The sequence below is a fragment of the Podarcis muralis genome, chromosome 2 (assembly GCF_964188315.1).
Source record: "Podarcis muralis chromosome 2, rPodMur119.hap1.1, whole genome shotgun sequence".
In the NCBI taxonomy this organism is placed as follows: Eukaryota; Metazoa; Chordata; class Lepidosauria; order Squamata; family Lacertidae; genus Podarcis; species Podarcis muralis.
Window position 1 is genome coordinate 60,028,402 of NC_135656.1, and position 20,259 is coordinate 60,048,660.

The following is a 20,259-nucleotide window of genomic DNA, read 5'->3' on the forward strand; positions in this document are numbered from 1 at the left end:
GACTTGTCATGTGCTTTATCCTTATAAGTTTTGTGAGTTGTTGCTGTTTTATTATTATGTGAGCTTTGGCTATTCTCTATTACAGAAATTCTCAACAAAATTGTCATAAACAGTACTTGACTAAAGAAAATTGTCATTAGTATTTGGTTTAAAGCCAGACAAAGAAGAGAGTATAAAAATAAATCTGAAGGAACTGCACAACTACTGTCAGGCCATAAACAGTACAGTATGTTGAATATTTATTTAATTTGTATTCTGCATTTCCAAAAGCACTCAGGCTGGCAAATATCAAAATGTGAAACAGTGCAATTTAAAATAAAATAGAAAGAACATAAAAAATATTTAAGATAAAGTAATATTTAAGAGAAAATAATGATATAATAATATTAAAAACATTTTAAAAATTCAGCATTGCACATTCCATTTGCTCTTATGAACCAATATTTTGATGCTGCATTTTAGGGTATGTTGGCTAGTTTCACTGGCCTGGTTTTGCTGCAGTGCCATGCTGAGCTAAGTCATGGTTGGCTTAGCATGTCCAAACCTGGGCTCATATTCTCCCTGGGGAAGAGCAAAGTTGCCATGGTCTCATCTCTGAGTGCTCATGGATTTTAAGAATTAGTCCGCTGGATAGCAGAACTTCAGACATAAGGAAAGTAGACAATGGAAGAGTTTTCAACTCCCCCAGTATCTTGCTTTTGCTTTTTGAGAACCCTACTAGCTTCCCTTAAAAATGCTAAACTAGGCCTACAGCCACACCACCCTGAATGCACCCGATCCCGTCTGATCTTGGAAGTTAAGCAGGGTCGGGCCTGGTTAGTACTTGGATGGGGGAAATGCTAAAATAGTTAACTAAAGTGCAGGTTTCACTGTAATTAATGAGTTTTGACAGACTGAAGTAAAGGCAGCTTCCTGCAGATTGTGAAAGCAAAGTCTAGGTGATTTAAAACCCTTGCATTTAGGCTATAATAACTTGCAAGACATTGAATGTACTGCTGCATGACACCTTCAGTCTCCCAGCTGTGGGGTTCCAGATGCTCACCCCAGGGTTCATGTTTCCTTTTGGAAATGAGGCCCAGCAGACACTGTGGTGTCTTTAGGATATAAGGTTTATTTACACAAATACAGCCTGAGCCTATGATGGAGGGGTTCACAGCATTAGCACTCGAAGAGGGTCTTGCTTCTCCGATAGGTGCAGATTTGGATTCAAACAGACATCAAACATCCTGCACTTATCCTCTCTCCAGCTTGCTACCTTTACCAGACTGCATCCTTTTCCCTCCAGCTAACGTCCAAGCCAACTCTAAAGACTCTACTTCAGACTCTGGCTTTGTCTTGTAACTAACTCCCATTTGCCATTTGGCACAGAGCACCCTCTCTTTGGCGTTCCTAATGGCTCATCAGCTTCCTTTTGTTCTGGCTTATATTTTAAAATACTGGACCCAGGAATTTGGGGGAATTTGGTACCCACAAACTCATAATACTACAAATACCATGAGCTTTCAGAATCTTTTTATTTTATGGATTGTGCGACGTGGTTTGTAAGAAACACTTGAAGTAGCATCGTTCTAGGTACTCCCTAGGCTGAGCTGCTCTTAAATCCCCCTTCCATGTGCCGAGTCATAGATTCCTTGGAGTGGAATATCTCTAATAGTTAACCATTAACATGAATAATAAGAAAAATTTTGTGAGATACACAGGCTGAGACTTTTAGGACTTTTCTCAGCTATTTCATAATTGGGCCCCAGCAACGTGGTTCTTGCAGCTCCATTCCATCTCTGCCCTCCCTCCATTGGTCAGCCATCTGTGCCCATGGAGCATACCCATAGGCAGTGTTGGGGTTCTTTCTGCTCCATTTCGGTCTCCTCACTCCTGTTTCTGTAGGTGGAGGACACAGCTGCACTGAATTATTTAGTTGCTCCATTGATGTCCACAGACAGGTCTCTTCTGGGCCTGGAGGCAATGAAAACTATCTTGTGTGAACCAAGAAGTGACATGCAGGAAATGAGATGCTTCTTTCTACAGTTTTTATATACAGTATTTCTCTGTTCCCATCAAGAGTCTCTCAACATTCTATGCCACTGAATTAATGGAATGAGTTGGTTTGTTCCTGGTGGGGTGGAGGTAAGGAATCCACACAGGGTTTTTCTGCCAATTTTTCTGTACTTATTTATACCTTGGGGTTAGTCTGTACCTGCCAATATTTCTCAGTATTTCGTGTGTTGGGTGTGGTTTTGGCTGCATAAGCATGAGCACAGGAAGACTCAATATAGAATATAAGGTAAAGGTACCCCTGCCCGTACGGGCCAGTCTTGACAGACTCTAGGGTTGTGCGCTCATCTCACTCTATAGGCCAGGAGCCAGCGCTGTCCGCAGACACTTCCGGGTCACGTGGCCAGCGTGACAAGCTGCATCTGGTGAGCCAGCGCAGCACACGAAACACTGTTTACCTTCCCGCTGGTAAGCGGTCCCTATTTATCTACTTGCACCCGGGGGTGCTTTCGAACTGCTAGGTTGGCAGGCGCTGGGATTGAACGACGGGAGCGCACCCTGCCGCAGGGATTCGAACCGTCGACCATGCGATCGGCAAGTCCTAGGCGCTGAGATTTTACCCACAGCGCCACCCATGTCCCTCAATATAGAATATAGATAATAATTTATCATATATTGTATATTGCATGGCATACAACATAATCATAACGCTATATAATCCATGAAAACAAAGTACATTTCTAAAAAAAATTGCAACCAATGCTTAAAGCAAGGAAAGTCTAGCAAAAAGCATAAAAAGCTATACATTAAAACTAGCGACAATAAAGATCGGTGTTACACATTAAAAGCCCAACCATGTAATAACTTACATTATACTGTATGTTTTTAGTTTTAAAAGTGTAAAGTGGGATTATACATCCAAGAAATAACGTATGACAATTCAAAAATAGTTTAAAAGTTCATGCAGGTTCTGTGTGCACCTGTTTAGTATCAGGGTGCCTCAGTCATTGTGATTGTGTGTCTAACTAGAGGCATCTTAATCTCTGAAGCACAGAAGCAATGTGTATCAGAAGCAATGTGCTGGAAAAGGTGGGGTGACAAAATGGATATGCTGTCCAGTGACTTTGTTCCACACAAATTCATACAGGCAAGAGAAATATGCTTTGGGTTTCTATAGGGCAGATTTCCACATTTTAAAAAATCTGTCATTGCAGATCGGGCCAACTAAGGAATCCAGGTGCATGAAGAAATATCTGACATGAGGCTGGAAACTAGTTTCAGACTTCATGGGTATGCAAAACCCTGCTGGAAAATGGCAATTGTAGTAGGATGCTGTGACTCAGATATTTATTTCTGATTTATGACTGCTCACAGGGATGCTGGGACATTCCATCTGGAGATATTTTCAAACAACTAATCCTTTCCCACCTGATCTTACTTATGAACTTGCTCTATTAAAGTTATTTCTGTCTTCAGTAAGAAGTGGTTTCTGAATATTTAAAAACCCAAAATTACAGAGAGAAGACAGGAATCAGCAAGAAACACCTTATAATATGATATAATATGAAATAATATGAAATAATATGATGCATATTATTATACTTTATAAAGATAATAATATAATATTTTAGAGATCAATGGCATGATTTGAAACATCCACATCAATTAACCTCCCAATATTACTGGCAGGATAAAGCTCTTCCAAATTCAGAACTTTCCAGACAGGTTGATTAAACATAGTATGCCGTCAAATAATAGTTGCTGGGAATCACAAGTGAGGAATGTGTTGTTGCGTTCGTGTCTTACTTTGTGACCTTCTCACAGAGATATTGTTGGCCACTATTGAAAACAGGATGCTGGACAATGACAGGGCTTTCAATCCATAAGAAGATCCAGCAGACCTCTTTTTATACAGTATTATTAAAGCAGGCTTGGGCTTCTGTAATTTTATATTGAGAAGAGGGGATTTTGGCAGGTGGAGCTGCTGGTTTTAGATGTGACCAGCTCCACTTTGGAAATCCACACAATTCCCAAGGCTGTAACCTTAACTTATGCTTTCTTCCTCGAACGAGTCCCATTCAGCAACATGAGGCTGACTTCCGAGCACCTGATATGCAAAAAGGTAGAAGGAGCCTCGGCCACCTGTGCACTTGGCGAGCTACCTTAACTGCAAAATGAAGTTTATACCGAATGTTATATTTGAGAGCCAATGTGGACCTGGGAAAAACCAGTGTTCAAATCCCCACTTGGGCATGAAGCTCACTGGGTGACCTTGGGCCAGTCACTAACCTACCTCACAGGGTCGTCGTGTGGATTAAATGAGGAGGGCAGAGCAATCCCGCTCAGAAGTATGCTTCCTATTTTTCCATGGGCTTACTCTCAGGGTGGCAGGTTTATTTCCCCACGGGAGTGATGGGTTAAGGGGGTAGCATTAGTATGTCTGCATCCCCAGCTGTAATCCATCTTTGTGGGGCGGAACTTGTGGTGGGAGCCCGCCTGCCCGACGGGGCACCTTGGCGCGGTAAAGCGAAGGCGCGTCGCGTGTAGAGAAGCAGCCTCTACCCCGCCAAGGCCAGAGCTGGCCCGTTCGTTACTTCGAACCCGGCGCGGGGCGGGGGCGAGGCAAGCGCCCCGCGAGGAGAAGCGGCTCCTCTTCTCCCTCCCGAGAGTCGCCATGGCTGTGTCCACCCAGGACTCGTCCGTCCTAGAGCGGCGAAGCAGTTTCGGTAAGTAGTAATGGCTGCTGGGGCAGAGAGCGCAACTGTCGGGGAGAGGGCCGAACTAGGCCTCTGCTTGCTGGCTCAGCGTCTTGGCTGGTCTCTCCCCACGTTGCCTCTAGTCAGGGCCACAGGCCGCCCAGTCTTTAGTTTCAGGGCGACAGTGCCATTCCCACTACTTCCTATTCCCTGCCGAATGATAATACAGTACTTATTCTTCTTATGATGGAAGGCTTGGAAGAGGGAGGAGGAGGAGACGCCTCCCAAGCTAGGCCTGAGGACCTGGAGTAAAAAAACAAATAAACCAGAAATGCCGCTGCTGTTCAAAACGTAGGTACCACTTCGACGACGCCAACCCCCCACCCCAAACCATTTCCCCTCAGTCCCATTGCTGGCAACGTGGCTTGACAAGGTGTCGGCATACCCTCCATCCCCACACAATCAAATTCCTACATTTTGTATGAGGAGCTTAAGGAAACAAGTACGTAGAGACTGGTTGGATTGCACCAAATGGCATTTGGTTCCTAGCAGGAATAGCCAGGCAGATGCTACTGGCAATTCAGAAGCAGGCCATGCAGGCGCTCCTGTTTAACTCAGTGAGGGTTTCTCCTAGGAAAGTGCAGCTAGGCTTGCCATGCATTTTAAAGTACATGATTCCCCTCAAATAATTCTGGGAACTGTAGTTTGTTAAGGGTGCTAGGCACTGCAGCTCTGTGCAAGGTAAACTACAGTTTCTAGGTTTCGGGGGGTCGGGGGTGTATTTTAAATGTATGGCACATAGATACCCTTACTTGCATTCAGCGCTATCAGAAGCTAGTTGATATATTTAAGTTTACATCTGTCTTTTACCACAGTCTACAGATAATTGAATATTCATTTTTCTTGCAACGTAGAAGCGTGCTTTTGTTTGGTTGGGTTTGATCATTCATAGTTTTTCACATTTTCTTTGTGTTCTTTCTGAAAACTTCATATTTTATAGGGAGTATTAAACCTCGTCTGACTCATAGCAGAGAACTTGAAATGAGAACTACCTTTCAAGAGCTACTGATTTACATAATTTTCCTTACAGATCTATGTATATGTAAGTCATGGGGAAAGGGGGATTGTTGACATGCAAATTCTGCTCCCCCCAAAAAAACATTTCATGAGGTGCAAATAATGAATTACTTGGTTTGCAAGCCCTATGCAACTTGAAAATGGTATAAATGTAGGGTGGGGGGGGGAATCTTAGGCCTGGGAGTTGAAGGGGTTCCTCAAAGCTTCTCTACCCAGCCCTGGGAACTCTGTCCAGACTACAGTCCTCACTGGATGAGTTTCACAACCTACTTGAACTGTTCTTGAACTGTGTCTTTTAAGTGTGATAATGCCACTTGTTTGCCTAGGACGATGATGGAGGTGTGGATGTGGGTGACGGTGGTGTAGAAACCTCTATTGTGTAGCTGGAATTTAGCCTATTGTACAACATCACATCTGTTGCTCTGCCCCTATTTGTTTTTGGCCCAACCTAACACTGACATTTGACCCCTGGATGGTTGCCCATAGCCTAACTCATACACATGCAAAATAACTCCTTTACAGCTGGTAAGTGGCTATGTAAATGAGGTTTAGAGCTTGGTATATCAGGAGAATGCTGTGGCGATAGTGTACAGTGGTATATCAGGTGAAGAACTTAATTCGTTCTGGAGGTCTGTTCTTAACCTGAAACTGTTCTTAACCTGAAATACCACTTTAGCTAATGGGTCCAGCCGCTGCTGCTGCTGCTGCGTGATTTCTGTTCTCATCCTGAAGCAAAGTTCTTAACCCAAGGTACTATTTCTGGGTTAGCGGAGTCTGTAACCTGAAGCGTCTGTAACCCGAGGTACCACTGTCAGAAGGTCAGCAGTTTGAATCCCCGCGATGGGGTGAGGTCCTGTTGCTTGGTCCCTGCTCCTGTCAACCTAGCGGTTCGAAAGCACAAAGTGCAAGTAGATAAACAGGTACCGCTTCGGCGGAAAGGTAAACAGTGTTTCCGTGCACTTCTCTGGTTTGCCAGAAGCGGCTTAGTCATGCTGGCCACACGACCCGGAAGCTGTACGCCAGCTCCCTCAGCCAGTAAAGCAAGATGAGCGCTGCAGCCCCAGAGTCGTCCACGACTGGACCTAATGGTCAGGGGTCCCTTTACCTTTAACTGACTGAAAGCAAAGAGTGCTTGCTAATGGTTCCTCTCATCGGGGGGGGGGGAATGACAAGTGGGCCCATTGTTGTTCAATATCTTTATAAATGACTTGGATGAAAGTGTTGAGGGGATGCTAATCAAATTTGCAGATGATACCAAACTAGGAGGGGTAGCCAATCCTGCTGAGGACAGAATCAGGATTCAATATGAGCTTAAAAGATTGGAGAACAGGGCCAAAACTAACAAAATGAAGTTCACTTTAAATTTAGTCCCCCAGAATACATGGGGGCATCTTATACACAGAAAAATACGGTAACTGACGTGATAACTGCCTATTTGATTTTTCTGACCTATTACTAAGACTCCAGTATTTTTGTTTTGGGGTCCTGCTAATAAACATTAGGTGTTTGATGTTTCCTAATATGAAGTCTTTAAGCAGAGGCTTGACAGCCATATGTCAGGAGTGCTCTGATGGTGTTTCCTGCTTGGCAGGGGGTTGGACTCGATGGCCCTTGTGGTCTCTTCCAACTCTATGATTCTATGATTCTATGATTCTAAGTGTCTTCCCATTTCTCTTTGTTGCTTAGGATTTTATCCTGATTTCTTTCTTTTTAGTGACATTTGGAATGGTGAGCACAGATATGTATTACCTGAACAAAGTTATGGCAGATCTCTTTCTAGAAACCCCTCTGTCAGATAACGATCGTACAGACTTCAAGTCTATGAGCAGCATTGCTGACTTTTGGCAGGTAAAGGTTGTTGTTTTTTAAATAAGAAAAACATAACTTGTGAATAATAATAGTTAACCTGATTTTTGGCACAAAACTATGTTGGTATAGACACATGGTTTCTGTAATCTGCTACTGTCCTATCACCACTAGACTGTTTCACACTATAAAGTTAAGGGGAGGTTTGGGTACCCTCAGAAACATGCCTAAATTGCTGGGAAAGAGTTTGGGGAAAATACATCAAGAGATATGAAGCGGTAAAGTTGGGGACTTGACTTTTTAATTTTTTTGGCATTAAGTCCTGCCAGGTAGCAGAACTTAAATGAGTTACTTACTCTACTTTTTATCTTGTTGTCATCACAATTTGTTGCTCTCTGGGATTAACACCATATTTTACCTTGGCACAGTGATAATCGATTTTGGATTACTTTATATTTATGTAGTACTTTTCCTAAGTGTTCCAAGCACTTAGTGTACATGAATGTTTATTATCTTAGTAATCCTTACAACAGCCCTGTACAGTGGTACCTCTGGTTACAAACTTAATTCGTTCCAGAGGTGCGTTCTTAAACTGAAACCGTTCTTATCCTGAGGCATGCATTCGCTAATGGGGCCTCCTGGTGCACATGCGTGCTAAAGGCGCACAATTTCTGTTCACATCCTGGGGCAAAGTTCGCAACCTGGAGCAGCTACTTCCGGGTTAGCAGAGCTCGTAATCTGAAGCCTTCGTAACCAGAGGTACCACTGTAATATAAAACCTTGTGATATGTTGTATGCAAATGGGATGACTTCTTGGGAAGAGGTGTTCAAACCTTACACCTGCTTTTTGGATAGCTGCCACACGCTCATATTATTATTATTATTATTATTACTATTTATTAAATTTATATACTGCCCTGTACCTTCAAGGCAGTTTACAACATAAAATTACAATAAAACATAAATATTAATAATAATAATAATAATAATAATAATAATAATAGACAACCCAATAATCCCCCCTTCCACAACACATTTAAAGGGCATTAGATGTCAATTAGCCAAAGGCCTGGTTAAAGAGGAACACTTTTTCCTGGCATGTAAAGGTGTATAATGAAGGCGCCAGCCAAACCTCCTTGGGGAGAGTATTCCACAAATGGGGAGCCACTGTGGAAAAAGCTAATTATCATGTTGTCACCCTCCATACCTCTTGTGGAGGAGGCACACAAAGAAGGGCCTAAGACGAAATGATTTCAGGGTCTGGGTAGGTTCATATGGAGAGAGGTGGTCCTTGAGTTATTGCGGACCTGAGCCATTTAAGGTTTTATAGGTCTAAACCAGCACTTTAAATTAGGCCCGGAAACTAATTGGTAATCAGTTCACTCAGACCAGGATTGCTGTAATATGCTCAAACTGTTTTGCCCTGGTAAGCAGCCTGGCCGCTGAAGTTTTTGAATCATCTTTAGAGGCAGCTCTACATATAACATGCTGCTTCATCCTTATGAATTTACCTAACCTAGAGGTTACCAGAGCATAGACAACAGTAGTTAAGCTGTCCCTGTCGGGATAAGGGCACAGCTGAGGCACCAGCCGAAGCTGATGTCACGTGATAAAGTGCTTTACAACAACCTTCACCTGAGGTCTGTAATGCTTATGTCTGGTGCCGAGATGAATCTGGTGTCATTAATTTCTGTGAAGAAAGATGCAGTTTAAGTAATCAGTAATATGTTATTGTTTCACAGTTTGTTATAGTTTAGAGTTTACTGTGGATAACAAAAAGATGCTGAACACAACCCAACAGCTGCTGTGCAAATGCAGGGCCTCTGGTTTTACATAAATCTATGCGTGAACAGAACATTATTGATGTGTTCTGTGTGCATGAGGCACATCCCTTAACAGAAGACATCAAGAGGTGTCTGCATTTATAGTATTTTAGACCATCACCAGTGTTTTTAGTGGAATTCAGTGTGCCATTATAAAGAATTAATATTGAAAGACCTATGGCTTTGTTTGTGCATTACGTAGAATCATGAGTTGTTTCACTTCCAACAAACCATGATCTGTAAGCAAGATTTGTTATTTGCTTACGTAAAGGGCTGTCCAAGGCATTTTGCAAAGGACAAAGACTCCCCTCCCCAAGCCCTTTACATGTACAGAAGCTGTGTGGAACACTCAGCTCTTGATTTCCAAAAGGGAAGAATAACCAGAAGACTCAGGAGAAATGGTTGGGGCAGCAGGTGCTGCCACCTGCAATATTTGCTTTCTGTGATGATTGCCTCATTTTGCCTATCAGTTTGGTTAAACTAAACAAACCTTGACACCTGGTTTCATACATAATAGTAAGCTAAGGATCTTGGTTTATTTCTTCAATGTTCTAGCAAGGAGGAGCAAAGCAGCTCAGATTGGCACATTCACAGTAAACTATTAACTGTGATTGACCAGGATAGGTGAAGTGACCCTAGACCTCTTAATCTGCCAAGTGAAATCAATTGGTTGTTTTTTATAGTAGTCCAAATAAGATGTAAAAAACAAACAAAATAGATAAACATTTTATAAGGCCATTGTGCCTCCTAGATTCCCAGGTGTAACAGTGGGTTTTCAAATAATATTTGATTCCAAGTAAACGAGTTTCAGATGCTGAATTTCTTCTGGTAAGAGTTTATTTTCTGCTTATTTCATGCAATGTAGTTTATAGAAGGACCACTTCTGGATGGCCTTGATTGGGGCACTTCGTACAACAACGATTCCACAACCGATGAAAGAAACACCACACTAATCTACTATGAGAATTTACTGTTAGGAGTACCTCGAATTCGACAACTAAAAGTCCGTAACAACACGTGTTCTATCTATCCCTCTTTCCGGGCATTTATGAAAGAATGTTATGGTAAATATCAGTATTTACATGAGGATAGACAATCATTTGGCTTTAAGAATGCCTCTGAGTAAGTATCGTGACATTTTATTTTCCTTGCTCCTTCTGACTGTATCTGAACATACTGTACACATACTTTAGCAAAATAAGTTTAATAGTGAGATTTGGCTTCCTTAGGGAGCACTGAGAAATTCTGTTATTAATGCATTTGTACTGTAAATAAATGAAACAATATGTGTCAAGGGGCTGAAGTAGTGGCACCCTGCTGATTTGCACCTACATCAGCTTGTGCCGTATAAGGGTGAATCAAATGCTGCCTGAGTTTAGACAATATTTGCACGAGCCTTGTGCCTATGCTACCCCTTCCCGCCTTCAGTGCTTCTAGATTGGAATTTATTGTGGAATTGGTGTTGTTCATTGTTTTTGCATGGTTCACGCAACATCATAATAAAAATGCCAGTCCATTTCCCCTTACTGTGGAAACTCTGAAGTAAAAAGGAGCCAGTATGCACCTACAGTCACTGCTGGTATGGAACACATTAGCACATATTTTTGGCACGTAGTTTGTCATATGCGGCCCCCTACTTCTGTTTGCTTCTCATTCAAGTACAATCTAGCCTTTTTGCTTCTGGTGGCCACAATGATGTGACTGTGACTGTTTCCACCAATTGCTGCATGCAGAAGGCATGTTCACAGTTCATATATCAGAGACCTCTGTATTAAAAATAAAATTTGGCTCATCAGGAGTTCTGCTAAATCTTTTAGCCAGCTGTTCACCACATGAGTAAAAAGAAGTAAGAGTGGGAGGATCACGGGGCCCCATGGCCGCTAATGGGTGTCTGTGGCTCTTGTGGAAACCCTGCCAACCAGCGCAAAGAATGGCCATGGCTATTACAAATTGATGATACCAAACTGGGCCCAACTTGCTTTTAAAAAAAGACAATGTTGTGTTAAACTTTCTACAAGTTGTCCAGGAACAAACATTAACCTCAGTGACCTAGAATTTCATGGTTCCTGCCTAGATCCCTTAAATATAATTGTTTCAGTGGTACCATATTAGTATTAAAGCTTCCGGGCAACAACAACAACAACAACAATTTATTTATTACGGCCATGGGCCCGTACAGGAAAAAACATAAATAACAGCTTGTGCACGTGGGGGGAAAAAACAAAAAAAAAAAAAAAAAAAAAAAACAGCCGCTAAAACGCCACTATAACAATAAAATACTATAAGATGGAATGGCATCCTACGCCTTAATTAGCTTGTAGTGCTCCTTGGCGTCGCTTTTGGGTAAGGACCGCGACCAGGAACCTAGCCACTTTCAGGGTCGTATGGGTATCCTTATCCTGCAAGATTTGGGCAAGGTGGAATTTTGGAGGGGTACCCTCTAGTTTCTGTATGATTGATCCCAGCAAATTTGCCCGTGGCACATTGAACAAGGGGCAAGAGACCATAATGTGCTGGAGCGACTCCGGCGTCACCTTATCACATTCGCACATGGCGGGGACTTGGCCCTTTGAGAATCTATGTCTCAGGACATTGGAGGGGAAAATGTTAAACCTCGCTTTGGTGAAGGCCAGTCTATGGGCAACAGTCGAAAGGGAGGAGAGGTATGATGGAACGCAGTAAGTTAAAGTGATACCAATGTTCTGGGGCGAACAAACACCTCCCCCCAGCATATAATTTCGCTGTAAGTCGATGTCATCCAGTCTTTGGCGGATCAGTCTTTGAGCTGTGATTCCGGGCTAAGATGATAATAAAGGAAAATGAAAGCAAGAGAATGCATGACACCTGAATGCAGCCACATCAGATTGATTTTTTTGGTGTGTGTGTGCTAGTTTCATTCCCCCCATCTATAATCCACCATTTTGCCCATGGTGAAACATACCAGTTATACTTCTTTGTATGTTCTTCCTGCAGTTTTGTTTTGTTTTTTTAAGAGGAAGGTATGCGTTTGCACAGATACAGAAATAACTGCATGCATGTCTAGAATGGAAATGAGCTGTAGACGGTGAGGGAGGAGTGACTGAGAGGAAGGAGAAGACAAAATTACAGATACATCCCATCAACTTTCACCTATTAGTGTGGATAGCAACCAACAGAATAATTGCATATTAAGATTAAAAAAAGGGGAATGTATGGAAACTAATCTGCCAGTTGCACTCACAAGAAAATTAGGTCTGTGTGAGTCCCTTGCTTCTCAGTGTACCAGGATTGAAGACTCCCTGGGTTTATTAATCATGATTTTCAATTACATCAAAGTCAGAAAAGTATGGTTACCAGGGCTGGAACAAACTTAAGATTTGAAACAAACTTTGAACCATGGTTTCACAGACTGGTTTATTCTAGTACTGGTAAACATAGTTTAGTTTTACCCAGAGTAGATGCATTGAAATTAATGGACCTAACTTAGTAATGTTCATTAATTTCAGGGGGTCTACTTTGAGTAAAACTTAGTTGAATGCCACCCCAGTTTCTGAAGATTTATTTTAAATTACCCCAGATAATAGACATTTGTTTTATGTTTTTAAAATGTTTGCTAAATAACCTTTGTTAATATTATTTGTAAAATTGTTTTGGTATTGTCTTAGGTTGCCACCCATTTCAAGCATATAAATTAATAGGTGAGGTATTCATTTATTTAACAACACAGTATAGCCCCTGTGCATTGTGGGAAGACTATAGGTTTCAACACAAAATAATTGCTCTGTATCCCCTGCCACACATTCATAGGCATATGTGTAGTTAGCCCAACAGGCTGTTATGGGAAATGGCATGCCTCTACACATCTTCCATTTCCCAACCCAGTTCTTCTGCTCTTCTTGACCATACCATCTTGGTGCACTGCCTGTATGTACAACTGGAGTTATGCCTTTACCTTTGAAGCACATTCAAAGCACATTGTTTCCCTCAAGGAATTCTGGGCTCTGCAGCTTACCCCTCACAGAGTTACAATTTCCAGCAACTCTTAACAAACTACAGTGTCCAGAATTCTTTGAGGGAAAGAATGTGCTTTGTACTGTATACAAAGCCCACAAAAAAAGAATTAAGGCTGTATACCAAAGTAGACAAGATGTCATCCATGGAATTTTGCATTCATGTGATTGAATATTTAAAAGTAAATAGCAGGATGGGATAGGGGATGGGACCATCTGGATTGGGAGCCTGGTGAGAAGGGGAACTTTAACCCTTCACCCGCCTTGCCCTGATCTAGATGATCTAGATGGTGGGAGAAAACTGGTACGAATGAGATTTTTGTTTCCACTGTGAATAGCAAGTGTGCAGTTTTCAATTAACTATTTCTGTTAAAAAGGCACTGGAAAGCTAAGAGTGATTGAAGAAATCCTTGGGGAGTAAATGGGGGGGGGAATGCTTTCTGTAAACTGAAGTGCCTCAATTCCTTTCTTTCCTACAGGTGGCATTATTCCACTTCTAAATCACTCTCCCCATGGCATTGGGGCCTTATTGGGCTATACAGTAGTGGAGGATTTATGTTCACCTTGCCCAAGTCAAAGGCAGAAAGTGCAGCAAAACTTGCTTTCCTCAAGAAGCACAACTGGATCACCAGAGGAACAAGGGTTATCTTCATTGACTTTTCAATGTATAATGCCAATGTAAACCTCTTCTGTGTGGTCAGGTGAGCTCTTCTGTTTGCTGTTCTTCAAATTCAGTTTTCAAGATAAAGTAATTGCATTACCAGTCCTGTTGATAAAGTAATAATGGCATGTTCTACTCTGTTGCTGAATGGACGAATCTCACCCTGTGCTGGCTACTTAAAATTGTGATACATCTACTACGCAAATCAAATCCTTCTTCTTTCCACTCCTTCCAGTTGCTGCTGGTTTAGCATACAAACTCTTCTAGCCCTTGACTTTTGCTTTGCCTTTTCAGGCATTAAATCTAGGGTGCCACCACTGCATGGACTGTATCTCATTTCATTTCCTAAAAGTTCCACTGATGCCAGAGTTTGAAATCTTGACTGAATGCTATAGAGCAGCAGCTTTTTTTTTTTAATCCACAAAACCGAAACATGTTCAAAACTTGTCAAGAAACAAAACCCTCATTATATCTAGAGCAGAAGTGGCTAGCTTTTCTTGGTTCAATAGCTACTTACATCCTTAGACATCCCTCTAGGTGCATGCTAGTGGTGATTGTGACCAAAAGTGGGTATGTACATCCTATACTCACACAAGCACAGAATGCATTTGTGCACGCTCACATAGGTATAGAGCCCTCGCTGATCTACTGAGGAATGGAGTTATTGCACCTTCCCTGCTCATCAAATGAAGTGGAAGGGTGTGATATGCATCTTCAACAGGGCACTGGACTGGACCAAGGGGTTTAAATCTCTTGGCCCACTGCAGTTCATGCCTGTTTATATTTTTTATTCCTTTGCCACCACTATCAAAATCTGTGGGGTCTTGGGGGCCAGAAAAACTTGCTTAGGGGACTACATCAGCCCCCCAAGCCAGAGGTTAGCTTTAACTGATCGAGAGGTAATAATAGTTCAGGGGCCTTTGAAATTACCCCAGGTGAGCTTTGCAGTTTGGAATCAGTCTTATGTGTTACCGGATAGCATCCTCCTTTACTTTCATTTCACAGGCTCATTGTGGAATTTCCTGCAACAGGTGGTGCAATCCCCTCCTGGCAGTTCCACTCTGTAAAGCTTCTCAGATACGTCAGCTATTACGATTATTTCCTGGCCTCTTGTGAAGTCATTTTTTGTCTTTTCATCTTCACTTTCACCATCCAAGAAGTTTTAAAATTAAAGAAACAGAAAAAGGACTATTTTAGAGATGCCTGGAACTGGCTGGATGTGTTACTGCTCCTGGTAAGTCTCAGAAATTACAGAAAAGGAAATATGACAGAAACCATATTGCGGTGTGGGGACAGGATGCTTTCCATTATGCCACTAGAGAGAGCTGGGAATACTGGGAAGAGGGGTAGATGTTCCTTGGGCAAGGAACATTCACAGCTTCAAATTTAGTATGTTTCTGCCCCTTGAGAAACATGGCAGTTAACTGTGTTTTATAGATGGCAATTCTTTTCTGAAAACCAGGCCAAAGCAGTCAAAATGCAAGGCTCACGATCAATGTGTGCATTCAGTGTTGTCTGGCCATCCACAACTTAGCTTGTATATGATTTACAGTAAGCATACCTGTAATCAGTATAATTTTGATTCCATGCTTTCCTTAAAGTAAAGGTTTGAAAAAGTTCTTAGTGTTTTATTTTTCCACAATTACATAAGAACCTGGCTACATTGAATTGATTATATTCAGAGTGGTCCTGTATTTATGTTGAATGCAGAGGCATGGATTGCAGTCCCTGTTCAGTCTTGGTTTCCTTGGGTGCCACTAGATCAGTCAGATATAATGTTAAACTTTGGCTTTTCATTAGAAGAATGAGCCAAGAGCCTCAGGGCTCATGTGTTCCCTTTTCCTCCAGATTTTGGTTCCATTATTCACTAGCTAAGGTTTAGTGTTATGTCAAAAACTGAAATTTACCTATGATTTAATGCAGTGCTTTTTTCTGGGGGTACGCAGGGGGTACACATACCCCAAAACATTTTGTGAATCTAAGTTTCGCCTCATTGAGGGGCAGTATTTCAGTATGAGTAGGAAAATTAAGAGTACCTCTAAACAATTTTTTATAGAAAAAAAGCACTGGTTTACTGAAAGAAACTAACTTCAAACTTTTGTTTATTAAGGTGGCTCCTTTCAAATACCATAGCTAAGTTCAACCATAGTTCAGGCATAATGCTAAACTGCAGCTAATTAAAAATTGAAGGGAAAGCTTTCAATTGTCTCTTTGCAGTCTGCTCTCACCCATTTATGATGAAAAAGCAGGAATTATAGGACAGATATCACCTTTCTTTTGGGAGGAAAATTGATACCTAAATTAGGAACAAGCTTGTCTGATACCTCTTTTGGGCCTTTAGCAGGGATAGGATTATTTCTTGTTTTCTGCTGTCTACTACTCCCTAGTAATTGGGGTACAGGGAAAAGAGAGTTCCCTGATCCCCACCCATCCAAATATTTTTTATTTATTAAATTTCCATACCACCCTTCATCTGAAGATTACAGGGCGGATTACAATATAAAAATGCAAAAATACATAACATAGTAACAAACAAATATAGTACCCCTCCACACAGTTTAAAAGGCCATAAATTGTATAATTAGCTAAAGGCTAGGAGAAGAGAAACGTTTTTTCTTGGCACCTTTAGATACCTAAAGGGGAGAGCCACCACAGAGAAGGAGCCCTCTTGGCCTCTCATGGAAGAAATGTCTCAGTTGATGATTGCAGTGTCTGGGTTGGTTCATGTGGGGAGAGGGGTGCAAACTTCCCATCCTCAAAAAGCCTGTTGTGTCATGGCAAGAATTTTGCGGTCCTCAAAAGGCGACATCAGATGGATAAAGAATGGCAGCTCTATAACAATAGCTAAAGAAGCAGGGTCCCTATCTTTTTTCCACCGAAAAGGTTTCCACTTTATCATTTTAATGGCCTGTCGGTATTTTGGGGCATTCCAGGTGACAGCAGAGCTTTAAGAAAGAGACAGATGCAGAGATAGAAAGAGAGACAGAGAAGGGATGTGAAAATCTAGTTCAGAAGGTGGAGACTTTTTCAGCAGTATCTGGATAAAGGCAAATCATTATGTCATCATCCTGTCAGCACAGGGAGAGGGGCTGTTTTCAGTCTCTGAGGTTGCTACACAAACACGTAAATACATTTGCTTGCAAACTGTAATAATTACAACAGCAATTCTTAATCCTCATTTTGTATGTAAATAAATGAAATTCTGGGACTCGTACTGAAATCTGAGGGAAACTCACCCCACACAGAATCTTTTTAGGGGAAACTATGCTAAGCTAGTAATAAAACTTAAATGAGTTCTTCATGTACCCTAAAACATTCCATTTCAGGTGACAACTATAAAATGATTTAAGATGTGATTATTCCATGCCTGAAGAAAAATATTAATGTTACCCTCATGGTGAAGAAGAGCATGAGTTATGGTGTTTCATAAAATAAAATGCTCCTCATATAGATACTCAGATACCCAGAGGGCCTTCTCGGTAGTGGCACCCGCCCTGTGGAATGCCCTCCCATCAGATGTCAAAGAAATTAACAACTATCTGACGTTTAGAAGACGGCCCTGTTTAGGAAATTTTTAATGATTGATGTTTTAATGTATTTTTACTCCTTTGTTGGAAGCCGCCCAGAGTGGCTGGAGAGGCCCAGCCAGATGGGTGGGGTATAAATGATAAATTATTTATTTATTTATTTATTTACTCCCTACATACATTTTAATGCATATTTGGCTTATAGGCAGATATGGTTGACCTCTCGTAGCCCTTTATCAATCAACTTCCTTAAGATATGAAGAATATATCAGAAAAATATAAATTGTAACCTCACAAACATTTGCTTTTTTCCCTCCAGTTGTCTGTTTTTGCTATTTTCTTCAATGTTTACCGAACTATTGAAGTGTCCAGGTTGATGGAAAGTCTGCTCTCCAATTCAGAAGCTTATCCAGACTTTAATTTCCTTTCATTCTGGCAGACCCGTTACAATAATATGATTTCGGTGAATGTATTTTTTGCATGGATAAAGGTACTGCTGCTCACATTAATATATTGACAATGTTTTATTTTCATACTTCTCACAGAAAATTTTCAAATTTTCTCTTAGAGATTTTAAAGAGCTATCTGAAAAATGTTTGCATAGGTGTTTATAGATCTGTTCCTCTTTCCTCCACATTCATAATCTCTGTAAGGCTTATCCCTTAGGGGGCTGTAGTACATTATTTGTCAGGGAGACCCTCAAAAATGCCACTTTAGTAACATCCACTGTTATGTTCTTTATCAGCCTTCTAAAATTGCAGCCTACTTAAAAGTATAGGAGTGGGGAAAGCTGTTGTGTAGTATTATGGGCTGCTAATGTGACCATGAAATGACTTGCATTGCTTTAAAAAAAGGGGTTAACTTTTCACTAATTTTCCATTAATCAAGGCTGGTCATACAGTCACACTTGCCCTAGCAGTTACTCCAAATTCCAAATATGTCCGTTGGCCCAAAAAGATTAGAACACCCTGTTCTTGTGTAATGTTCAGAAGGGAATTTCCATTGAGAGAATGTCATGTTCCAGTTAAATAAAGAGCTTGTGCATTTCCCACATTTATTTTCCCTTTTGAACTTAAACTGGAAGTGCCGTAAGAGAAAGTCCCCATCACTTGTTCTTGTTTTACAGTTTTAGTTAGGTTACCAGAGTAGCATGGAATCTCACACTAGGGACCAATGTAATGTTTGAAATTGGGCTTAAAGGTCCATGGTTCAGTACGTCCAATACTGATTATTTTAATTTATATAAAGAGTTATATAGAATCTCCAGCAGAAATCCTTCCTCTGGAAAAGGGAACTGTGTGAGCACTGGAAATGATCTATAAGCGCTAGAAGAATGGGATATAATTTTTTATAAAAATTCAAAATAATATGTCTTTTATAAAGAACTTCATTTCTCTAGTTATTTCATTTCAGGCTCACCTGAATATTCATCCGGTTTAGTATTGATTTCCTGCCAAATTTAAGCAGGTAACTTTTAGCCCCTTCTGTTGGCTTGGTCTTTGTCCCACCACAATGTATCCTGTTCTGTTTTCTTCCAGATATTTAAATACATAAGCTTTAACAAGACCATGACCCAGCTGTCTTCCACTCTATCCCGCTGCGCTAAAGATATCATCGGATTTGCCATCATGTTCTTTATCATCTTCTTTGCATACGCACAGTTGGGTTACCTGGTCTTCGGGTCTCAAGTGGACGAATTTTCCACTTTTCAGAATTGCATGTATGGAGTCTTCCAGATTGTCTTCATATAGTTCTGTGGTTAGTTAGAGCAGCATTTTCTTAAGTGAAATGCTAAGAGTGCCTGAGATGTTTGATAATGGCATGTTGTGGGATACCTGAGCTGCCTGGTAAAAGTATATAGCTGGAATGGGCAATGATGGCATAGCAGATCTTGACTGGGTGGGCAAAGTGTCCCATTTACTCACAGCCATTTTAAAGGAGCTCACACATGAAACAACAATATATCACCAAAACCCTCCCTCTTCAGTTCTCATCCAGGCACAGGGAGACATGGTGACTTTGGATAAAGATTTCTGCATGCAGGGCACAAAGTGGATTGTTACCTAAGCCAGCCTTTCTCAACCTGGTGCCCTCCAGATGTTTTGGACTAGATGCTTTGACCCCAGCCAGCATGGCCAATGGTCAGGGATGATGGGAGCTCTCGTCCAAATCATCTGGAGGGCATCAGTTTGAGCAAGGCTGCTCTAAACTTTTATGTCTAAATTGTTTTGCTACTATACACTCTTTGGGAGCTATGCTGAGGTGCAAGGTAAAAATCTTAACAATAATAGAGTCAGCTAGTCACTATAGAAATAGGTTTGAAAGCTCAGAACATATAATCTATGGAAGCCAGTGGTTGATATTTTAAAACTGAGTATAAGCTGTATCATAAGATTTAACTCAATATAAATTGTAGAAGAATATTGTATACTGACCGTTTCTATGTTTTTTCTCCCTCTCAAGTTTTACCCAATTTCGCATCGTGCTTGGAGATTTTAACTTTGCCGAAATAGAGCATGCAAATCGAATTCTTGGGCCAATTTACTTCATCACATTTGTGTTCTTTGTGTTCTTCGTACTGCTGGTAAGTAGTATTTTAGATAATTCCAATTAAATACAAATACAAATAATTAAATAAGTAAGTAAGTAAGTAAGTAAATATACAAAGTAATTAAATCTCTGTATTTG

General features: G+C 41.1%; 1 protein-coding gene across 2 annotated transcripts in view; it reads left to right on the forward strand.

Moving 5' to 3' along the window:
• The first annotated feature begins 4,301 nt into the window (after nt 1-4,301).
• PKD2L2 (polycystin 2 like 2, transient receptor potential cation channel) overlaps nt 4,302-20,259 on the forward strand; it is a 29,876-nt gene continuing 13,918 nt past the window's right edge. The window contains exons 1-9 of one of the 2 annotated variants that reach the window (XM_028718126.2): nt 4,303-4,718; nt 5,689-5,790; nt 7,480-7,613; nt 10,260-10,516; nt 13,863-14,084; nt 15,050-15,278; nt 17,891-18,061; nt 19,110-19,291; nt 20,035-20,155. In XM_028718126.2, coding sequence (XP_028573959.2) covers nt 4,667-4,718; nt 5,689-5,790; nt 7,480-7,613; nt 10,260-10,516; nt 13,863-14,084; nt 15,050-15,278; nt 17,891-18,061; nt 19,110-19,291; nt 20,035-20,155 — 1,470 coding nt within the window. In that variant the 5' untranslated portion in view covers nt 4,303-4,666. Of the gene's footprint in view, nt 4,719-5,688; nt 5,791-7,479; nt 7,614-10,259; nt 10,517-13,862; nt 14,085-15,049; nt 15,279-17,890; nt 18,062-19,109; nt 19,292-20,034; nt 20,156-20,259 lie in introns of both variants that reach the window. The other variant, XM_077924550.1, reaches the window with a different exon arrangement.